At 39.8% G+C, this 11,024-nt stretch overlaps 1 protein-coding gene across 1 annotated transcript; it reads right to left on the reverse strand.

The window, feature by feature from the left end:
• Window positions 1–4,993: 4,993 nt before the first annotated feature.
• On the reverse strand, window positions 4,994–8,331 carry LOC103643821 (F1N21.17). The gene is made up of 2 exons (NM_001323612.1): window positions 7,887–8,331; window positions 4,994–5,203 (listed from the first exon to the last, which is right to left on the reverse strand). Exon 1 carries the CDS (start codon window positions 8,178–8,180, stop codon window positions 7,899–7,901), a length of 282 nt encoding a protein of 93 aa, NP_001310541.1. The 5' UTR covers window positions 8,181–8,331; the 3' UTR covers window positions 4,994–5,203; window positions 7,887–7,898.
• Between the last annotated feature and the right edge of the window lie 2,693 nt (window positions 8,332–11,024).

The following is an 11,024-nucleotide window of genomic DNA, read 5'->3' on the forward strand; positions in this document are numbered from 1 at the left end:
AATCAATTAACCAAGCATGACTTAGTTCGAGGTTTGAAGGATGTGAAGTTTGAAAAGAATAAATTATGTAGCTCATGTCAAGCCGGGAAGCAAGTGCAAACACTCATCCATACAAGAGTCAAATGTCAACTCATAGGCCATTGGAATTACTTCACATGGATCTTTTTGGACCAACATCTTTTGTAAGTATTGGTGGTAATTCATATTGCCTTGTAATTGTGGATGATTATTCTAGATTCACTTGGGTTTATTTTCTTCGGGATAAATCTAATGTGTTTGAAACATTCAAGTCATTTGCTATATTGACTCAAAATCAATTTGAATTTGACATCAAGAAAGTTAGAAGTGACAATGGGTCGAAATTAAAAAATGCTAGAATTGATTAATATTGTGATGACAAGGGTATAAAACATGAATTTTCTTCCAATTATACACTGGAACAAAATGGAATTGTTAAAAGGAAGAATAGAACTCTTATTGATATGGCTAGGTCTATGCTAGCGGAATATAACATGTTACAATCTTATTGGGCCGAAGCTATAAAAATCGCTTGTCATGATCAAATAGGCTATATTGTCAAAAGCTCTTAAAAACTCCTTATGAATTTCTTATTGGTAGAAAGTCGAATATTTCATATTTTAGAGTTTTCGGTTGCAAATGCTATATTTTGAGAAAAGGAAGCCGACTGTCTAAATTATCTGCATGTAATGCTATATTATGGTTGGAGTCAGGAAGTTTTGCATGCTCTTGACTTGTGATTAACTGCATGTACTGCATGTACAAGTTCCCCTATGGTTTTAGTACGTGGGAATCCATGAAAGATTTCCCATGCGTACATTGGGTATGTTTTCCCAATCTCACCACTGCAACGTACATGTATGGACACACAGAAAGCTGGGGATCTATGTGAGAATTCATTCTCCGTTGATCATTAAGTATTTAAAATCTCATTGTGAGAATCTATTTATGGCCCGTACACTAGCTTGAATCATGAGCTTTTTCCAGGCATTAGGGGGAGATTTCAAGTACCAAAAAGAATGCCAGGAAATTATAATGAATGCAGTAAGCATTCAGGCTTAGGACCACGCACTAAAACTGATCCTTTGGGTTCAAATGATTTGCAAGAAGTTGCAAAATGACTGCCATGTTCATTTACTATGAGGTGTCACTCAAATTAATCATATATGGAAGTGCCAGAAAGAGTGGTTAAATGGAACACCACTCAACTCCCTATTGCAATGACGGTGAAAATAAGAGGGGGAGAAGTATGGACACAAATTGGGATTAAAATGCTTGCAAACAGCTGAAGGGTAGACCTTCTTAGATAGTAAATGCAGACCAACAATTCGTTGGTAACCAACCTAGCGTTGGTGGACACCTAGAGGATATGTGTTATCCTATGAATGGAAGACATTCACAACCTAGCTCAGTGCACACTGATGAGGCTGGGTTATCGTAAGCCCTTGATTATCATTTTGGGATTTCACGAGGTATCATAAGGGTGCATAAGAAAATGACTTTATGTCAACTGGAGAATTGTGTTATTTGAAAGCTACAAGTGTCGACACATACATCTCAATAATTGTATATGTGCTCCAAGTGATCCAAAAGACTATGGCCATAGCAGAGCACGAGTATGCTCAAACTGGATCTTGTTGAGTGATACAATGTTGCAGAGATAGACTTACTCACCGGAAAGAAGTGTTGAATTATTTCCACTTCATGGTATCTTAATATGGATATATACAAGTTTGTTTTCATAGACTTGGAAACAACGAGGTGGTGAGAAAGCATGGCTAGTAGCATCTGGGTTTATACGCAAACCCAAGCATTATTTGTGAGTTGTAAAATTCTGATACAATAATATGGGCAGTAAATCATCTATATGTGCATTTGATATATGTAATGACAACATATAGTCACTGTATTATGGTATTTGTGTAGTCTTGAAGGATTCCAAATACCTAATCACCAATCACAAATTTGTAATGCTTGGAAAGTCTTTGTGACTTAGAGTATCCCAGTCAAATATGGTACAATCGACCTAGTGAATCCTTCCTTCCGAAGGGATACACGAAGAATGGTATGTTTAGTTAAATATGTGCATCATATTTCTAAACAAACATTTCTTATCGACCGAGTTCAAGATAGAGGATATGAATTGAAAGAGATTTTCAATTCAAAATAAACTCTCTTGAGTATCTTAGATACAAAGTTGTCTATATCCAATATATATTGAAGAAATTCAGTATGAGGGAATCATTATTATTTGATTCTTTCGATGTGTTATTGTATATTGCAAGAGCATCCGACCGGATATTGCTTTGCAATGATTTACTAGCTAACAACACATGAGATCGAGTTATGTTCTCTAAGAGTACTTATGATCTAGTTACAGTTGGATATACTGATCTTGGATATCTATAGAAGATCCCCAGGTACAAGATTAATGACACACTTCAAATAAGTTGGACCTATTGTTTGATAAATGTCGATCAACAGAAATTAATAGTCACTTACACTAATCATTCTATAGCACACTTCGTGGGATAGTACAGAATGATATACTACATACTGAGGGTATGTGGTGGTCATGATTTTAATATCACTGACCTTATTACCTATGAAGATAATTACACTTCGTGTTGTTTATATGAAAAACAAGTTACGAACTAAGTCTATACCTTACTCCACATTTTTAAATGTGTTTGAGAGCAGGTATGAGATGACTTAGTGATTTACAAAGATCAGGGGGAGTTTCCTCTTGATCGGAAGAACTTGTTTCTACATCATATTATACTATTTTCTTTACATGAGTTTTCCCCTATTTGGGTTTCTCATTCAAAGTTTTTAATGAGGCAACATCAACACAAGGCATATGGCCTACCATCTATTTTTCCCATAGCAGTTTTCAAGGATGATACAGTATGACATAGCTATTGTTATATTTGAACTAGGTTATGAGTATACCTAGAGTTCAAATGGATCAACAATAGAGTATGACTACTCTCCTTATTTTTCCTGTTGGGTTTTTAAGGACACTTAGCTGATATGTTTTCTCAGATTTTCTGACGAAATTACCTTGGAGAAATATTAGCCCGAGTTATATGTCTCATCATTTGTTTTCCCCACAGGGTATTTTTGAGATGATGACTTTAGACATATTATTGTTCTTTAGACGAGAGGTCCATAGGAGAACAATATCGTACCATGGTTCAATTGAATCACCGACCATTATCTATAAGGATAATTGAGCTTGTGTTGTTCAAATGGAAACATGTCATATCAGGAGCAACATTAATAAACATATTGCTCCTAAATTATTTTATCCCCATGAACTTCAGAAAAATAGAGATATAAACATCTTGCAAACAAAGTCTTGTGATAATCTTGTTGATTTATTCACAAAATCTCTACCATACTCCATGTTTCAGAAATGTGTCGAGGGGATTGGTATGAGAAGACTTAAATGCTTGCAAGGATCAGGGGAAGTAATTCTCCGTGATATTTAACCTGTTTTTAGACCATCATATTACACTCTTTTTCTTTGTATGTTTTTTGTCTTGCTGAGGTTTTATGATCCAAAGTTTTTAACGAGGTAATATCAACTAAGCTATATGCTTCATCATTGATTTTCTCCACAAGTTTTTTTAGGAATGATGATTATAGACATTTTTCTTTTGGATGTCAGTGTGAGTTCTACTCATGATCTAAAAGCATTGTGTACTCCTTATTTTTCCCACAGGATTTTTAAGGAGATAATATATTGATGAACAACTGCCAGATAATCAAATAAAGTTGGATTGATCAAGGTGGAGTGTTATAAAATATTGTATATTGTATATGTGATCAATCCAAGGTGTGCAACAGATTCTCCCTAAGTGACACTCCCCTTAGGGATGCACCCTTTCATATGTATATAAACAAAATCTCCCATGCAATAAAGACAGAACTGCCATTCTCTCATATCTCATTAGCACTGACTACAACACTTTTTAAGTGTTTTTAAGACAGAACTATGAAAAACTCACGACATATGACCTCATGCAAATGTATCAATCTATATGAGCAAAAGAGGCACTAGAGATTGTTTAAACAAAATGATTTGGCCCCTCTTGATAGTACGGCCATATAACCTATGAAACCGGTCAATCTTTCTCCTCTAACCATCTTTTGTTTGATAGAAAAGAATCAACCGTCATAAGGGGATACTTCATTGCATTCTTCATCAGGGCTATCATTCTTAAACAGTTTATCCTACCCTTATATTTCTTCACACAAACACCAAACATGGAGTCTCCAACATTCGCATGACAAGCCTGGACCGGATGCGCATCCAATCACGCTGCGCATGCTCACCACTGGATCTCTGTACCAACTCGAGGGATGCCCAACGGGGACCTCTCATGGGTCATGGAGATGGGAGCCAACAATGCACCAAACCGGCGCTCCTATTGGAGAGTTGCAAATACCATCTACTAGTATTTCTCTTGGCTCTCTGGCCTCGCAGGGGTATCTCGTTCTTTTCCATCGGGTCCGATAGTAACCGTGTGCAGTGATACATACGGTGATACTGATATACAGGTTTGGCCTGCATTCCTGTGACCAAAACGATCACTGTGGTACTGTCCAGTGCTTGTACTCCAATGGTTTATCAGAATGCACGCATAAACATGGACCACAAGCTGGACGACCCATGACTCAGCCGCCTCCGGACTCACCTGATCATTGGCCCTTCACAAAAACTGAAATCTGCAACAATGGGGACTGGTATCCAAAATAGCCAAGGAAATGGGTAGTACTACTCAGTAAAGGTCACTGAAGCAATTCATAAACTGAAAGCTGTTTGTTTGGGATTATAATCGGCTCATATTATATAATCTAACTAAATAGTTAGATTATATAATATGAGTAGATTATAATCCCAAACAAACACCCACATAGTACAGAGCAAAACCGAGCACAGAACCACCTTTGGATCCACGACCATACATCAAAAACTGCTGATTATTGGAAACATTTCATAATACAAAGACAACAACTTGAGAATAGAAGTACACAACTTATACTTCCATGCCAAACTGGAACAGGAAATAGGGTAGTTTGGTGACAACATTTTCCAGACAGAAGAGGATGGAACCACAATCAGTTTGAGGGGAAAGAGTTTCTTATTGATGCCCAAGTAGACCTTCTGGGCAAAGATCTGTAGGCAAATAAAGAAACCATAAGGCCATCTGGAAATTCAAAATAAAGGAATTTGAGGAGCACACATGTACGTCAGATTCTTGATAAAAACATATGTTTTGCATGTTCACGCTGACTTAGGGGGTGTTTAAATGCACTAGAGCTAATAATTAGTTGGCTAAAAAATTGCTAGTGGAATTAGCTAACTAGCAAATAGTTAGCTAACTATTAGCTAATTTGCTAAAAGTAGCTAATAGTTCAACTATTAGCTAGACTGTTTGGATGTCTTCAAATAATTTTAACAGCTAACTATTAGCTCTAGTGCATTCAAACATGGTCTCATAAGTTAATAAAAAGATTGTAGGCGGCTTCCAGTCTGTTAGGGACGATAAAGAGATACCATGAATGGCTGATCAGGATATTCCATAATTAGCCTAGGAACAACAAGGAAAAGGTCCATTTTACTACTTCAAACTATTCACTTTGCTTTTTAGACCCCCTATACGAAATATAGGCCCCATTCACCCCATCCCCCCAAGGTGGTGTTCGGTTTCTCTTGCAACCAAGGAGAATGGGAGGGGTTGACGGGGACTAAATCCCAAACAAGTCAAAATCCTCCTAATCCCCTCCAATCCCCATCAACTCCATGGTTTAGGAATGAAACAAAAAGTTCTAAAAAAAACTTTCCAGGCCAGATTAAATATGGTATCTGTCTTTTTTTTTCCCTTCTACTAGTTCTATTGAGTTTTAGGAACACATTTTGTGGGGTGGCAGCTGATGTTGTAGCATATGTAACAAAACACATTTCATGTTTTTTTTTCGCAATTAGTTTCATGACTACAGACCTAGCCCTTGAGATATGAAGATGTTAAAAGAAACGGACATAAAATTATCAAAATGTCATAGAACATGATGCAATGTATCATCCCAAAATAAAAATAGAAACACAACTTGTACAGGAAGAATTGGACTAATTTGAATAGTTTGAAGAACTAGATCAAGTCAATATTTTGTATAGGGTGTCAAATGGGGAAAGAGATTTGTTGAGGGTAGCAAAATGGACTTTTTCCAAAAAAACAGTGACTCAATCACTCAAACTGTTTTATGTGTGGGGGAGGGGGGGCATAATTTCATTAAGTCGCTGCAAGTGTGTTTTTGGCACACAGCACACATATACTGGTGTGCACATGGTGCAACCATATATGGTCATGCTGACATTACACTTCAAACAGAAAACTACAGTCAAAGCAACACACATTAGGCTCAAAACCTCCATCTAGCATGGGTATAGCGCCACAGACTGACAGTCAACTTTAAGCCATTAGCAAATATATTACAAGAAGACTGCATAAGAAACAAGAAAAAGTAGTGGACAGAGATTGCCTCTGTACCAGTGCACACAGAGTGCCCACAATTGCCACAGGCTCTAGATAACCCACATGCCACATAACCTAAAATTCCCCTGTAACTTCTACTCTTTTGTTTATTTTTGTCTTTACATCCATGTGTGGTGTAGTCTCCTAGTTAGGATAGACAGACATACATAATCATGCCTTTTTAAAAAAAACAATAAGTTTATCAGTCGCATACTGATAAGTAGTTATGAGAATATGACCGATTCCAGTTTGTTTGAAAGCGTCCCAGCTGACACAATGAACATCTGGAGTATAAATCACAAACGTGAAGAGATCATTTACTTCCGACATTGATTACAACTTAAGTGCCCCATCGTCATGTATAAACTCAGCCTCTGAAAATTCAAATGCAACCATCTGATTTCCCAGACAGCATACTGAAAAACCACCAATTCACCAAAGATACTTACTAGTCAAGGATTACTTTTTCCATAACAGTCAAAATTACATAGTTCCACAGTTTAATTTGTCAGCAATTAATAAAGCTAAACTTGTAAACATAATGTTGATTAGAGCAGTCAAATTCAAACTTCAAAGCAGCCATTTCTATGTCAACTAAAGGTCCAAGGTATAAAAGCATGATTACTCCATCATGTAGTACATGTCTACAAATGTATTCATAAGTAGAATTTAGTTCTTGAAGTGCATCATTCAGGCACCTGGGTTATTGGACAAACTTAATCCCAGTATTTTAAGCAAACTATGGCAGCCTACTGAGAAATGCAAACTGTTGAGAATAAACATAACTTCATGTTCAAAAGAAAGACACAGAAGAGCACTGAAAAATAACAAGTCTACATGGTTTAACGTAATGCATACTACTGAGGAAACGCAAAGATACATAAATATCTACTTTAAACTCGCTGCCAACACCAAAGAGACAGCATAAGGGATAAGATAACTAACATAAACTGCTCCCGCTTCATTGCATTAGAGCAACCTCCAATCTAACACTTACCTAACCTACGAAACTCGTCGATAGTTGAACCAAATGTAATCCGCCCCGAATTTTTACCGGCCAAATCAAAATCAGCAGAGCTCTCGACCAACGACCAACAGCGAGATAAATAAACCCTAGATAGAACCAGCGCACAATTCGTCTAAATACAACTCTCAGCAGAAGGCTCTATCTATTGTCGCCAAATAACAAGCGTATCCTGCAGGAACCCATCCGACCATCTCAGCAATTGAGACCAACCAAACCGTCATGTCCCTAATCAATTTGCCCAAATTCCTATGACGACGGGACAGCATCGAAATCTATCCAGCAGAAAAACAGGAGCGCACCGGAACGGGTGTTCAGGAAGACGGCGGCGAGCCAGAGTGGCGGGCGATGAGGTCATCGTAGGGGTCCCGACGGCCGGCGGCCTGGCTGATCTGGGGATCCCAGGAGAGCTGCGAGTTGAAGCGGTCGAAGGTCCAGAAGCCGTAGGGGCGCAGAGGGAGGCTCCACGCCGCCTTAGTGCGCTCGCACCGCTCCTTCATCTTGTAGACATGCTCCCGCCGAACCTGGTCGCGCTTGTCCGGGTCCTCCATCAGACGGAGGATCATATTCTCCGCGAAGTCCATGATGAAACCCATCGCCGCCTTCGGTCGCCCTCTTCCCCCTCTCCGGTGAGCTTGGGATCTGCCGGCGCGTCGGTCTCTCTCTGTCCCCGGCGAGTCGGTGCCTTAGGTGGGGGTCGGAGTAGAGATTTTTGCAACCACTCTCTTTAGCGGGCTTCACACTGTTGTCACCCTGTCCAAGCAATTCGCGAACTGAAGAAATGACATCGGACTGTTATAATTGTTATTAGCATATTTCCAGTGCCGATTGAAAGTCGCCTAGAGGGGTGTGAATAGGGCGAAACTGAAATTCTTCAAAATAATCACAACTACAAGTCGGGTTAGTGTTAGAAATATAATTAAGTCCACGAGAGAGAGTGCAAAACAAATCGCAAGCAAATAAGAGGTGTGACACGCGGATTTGTTTTACCGAGGTTCGGTTCTTGCAAACCTACTCCCCGTTGAGGTGGTCACAAAGACCGGGTCTTTTTCAACCTTTTCCCTCTCTCAATCGGTCGCTCGGACCGAGTGAGCTTTCTCTTCTCAATCACTTGGAACACAAAGTTCCTACAAGGACCACCACAAGATTGGTGTCTCTTGCCTCAATTACAAGTGAGTTTGATCGCAATAAAGAATCAAGAAAGAAGAAAGCAATCCAAGCACAAGAGCTCGAAAGAACACAAGCAAATCTCTCTCACTAGTCACTAAAGTTTTGTGTGGAATTTGGGAGAGGATTTGATCTCTTGAGTGTGTCTAGAATTGAATGCCTAGCTCTTGTAAGTGGTTGGAAGTGTGAAAACTTGGATGCCTTGAATGTGGGGTGGTTGGGGGTATTTATAGCCCCAACCACCAAACTAGCCGTTTGGTGGGGCTGACTGTCGTATGGTGCACCGGACAGTCCGGTGCGCCAGCCACGTCACCAAAGCCGTTGGGATTCGACCGTTGGAGCTCTGTCTTCTGGGCCCGCCTGGATGTCCGGTGGCGCACCGGACATGCACTGTAGAGTGTCCGGTGCGCCAGCATGGGCGTGCCTGACTTCTGCGCGTGCTGGCGCGCATTCAATGCGCTGCAGGTAGCCGTTGGCGCCGAAGTATCCGTTGCTTCGATGGCACACCGGACATGTCCGGTGAATTATAGCGGACTAGCCGTTGTGAATTCCCGAAGCTGGCGAGTTCCTGAGGCGCCGTTCCTTGGAGCACCGGACAGTCCGGTGAATTATAGCGGAGCGCCTCTGGATTTTCCCGAAGGTGACGAGTTCGACTTGGAGTCCTCTGGCGCACCGGACAGTCCGATGCGCCAGACCAGAGGTGCCTTCGGTTGACCCTTCGCTCTTTTGTTGAACCCAATACTTTGTCTTTTTATTGGCTAAGTGTGAACCTTTGGCACCTGTATAACTTATACACTAGAGCAAACTAGTTAGTCCAATTATTTGTGTTGGACAATTCAACCACCAAAATCAATTAGGAAATAGGTGTGAGCCTAATTCCCTTTCAATCTCCCCCTTTTTGGTGATTGATGCCAACACAAACCAAAGCAAGTATGGAATTACATAATTGAACTAGCTTGCATAATGTAAGTGCAAAGATTGCTTGGAATTGAGCCAATAAAACTACTCATAAGATATGCATGGATTGTTTCTTTGTTTTTAACATTTTGGACCACGCTTGCACCACATGTTTTGTTTTTGCAAATTCTTTTGTAAATCTTTTTCAAAGTTCTTTTGCAAATGGTCAAAGGTAAATGAATAAGATTTTGCAAAGCATTTTCAAGATTTGAAATTTTCTCCCCCTGTTTCAAATGTTTTTCCTTTGTCTAAACAAAAACTCCCCCTTAATAAAATCCTCCTCTTAGTGTTCAAGAGGGTTTTGATATTAATTTTGAAGAGGGTATACCAATTTGAAATTATATCACAAGTGAGATACCAATTTGAAGATACTTTTTGAAAAACTAAAATTTTGGAAATTGGTGGTGGTGCGGTCCTTTTGCTTTGGGCTCTTACTCTCTCCCCCTTTGGCATGAATCGCCAAAAACGGAATCATTAGAGCCCTTTGAATTACTCTTTCCCCCTTTGGTTATAAAGAAATGAGTGAAGATTATACCAAAGATGGAGTCCTTTTGCTTTTGACTCTCCCCCAAAAGATGGAGAGATGCGCGGGGCGACGGCGAAGGATGAGTTACGGAGTGGAAGCCTTTGTCTTCGCCGAAGACTCCAATTCCCTTTCAATATACCTATGACTTGGGTTGAAATTGACTTGAAAGCACATGAGTCATAGCATATGAAAGAGACATGAACAAAGGTATATAGAAGAGCTATGTGTGCAAATCAACAAAAGAAGTTCCTAGAATCAAGAATATTTAGCTCATGCCTAAGTTTGTTAAAAGTTTGTTCATCAAGAGGCTTGGTAAAGATATCGGCTAATTGATCTTTAGTGTTAATATATGAAATCTCGATATCTCCCTTTTGTTGGTGATCCCTTAAAAAGTGATACCGAATGGCTATGTGCTTAGTGCGGCTATGCTCGACGGGATTATCCACCATTTTGATTGCACTCTCATTATCACATAGAAGAGGAACTTTGGTTAATTTGTAACCATAGTCCCTGAGGGTTTGCCTCATCCAAAGTAGTTGCGCGCAACAATGTCCTGCGGCAATATACTCGGCTTCGGCGGTAAAAAGAGCTACGAAATTTTGCTTCTTTGAAGCCCAAGACACCAAGGATCTTCCCAAGAACTGGCAAGTCCCCGATGTGCTCTTTCTATTAATTTAACACCCCGCCCAATCGGCATCCGAATAACCAATCAAATCAAAAGTGGATCCCCTAGGATACCAAAGCCCAAACTTAGGAGTATAAACTAAATATCTCAAGATTCGTTTTACGG

The sequence above is a fragment of the Zea mays genome, chromosome 1 (assembly GCF_902167145.1).
Source record: "Zea mays cultivar B73 chromosome 1, Zm-B73-REFERENCE-NAM-5.0, whole genome shotgun sequence".
Lineage (NCBI taxonomy): Eukaryota > Viridiplantae > Streptophyta > Magnoliopsida > Poales > Poaceae > Zea > Zea mays.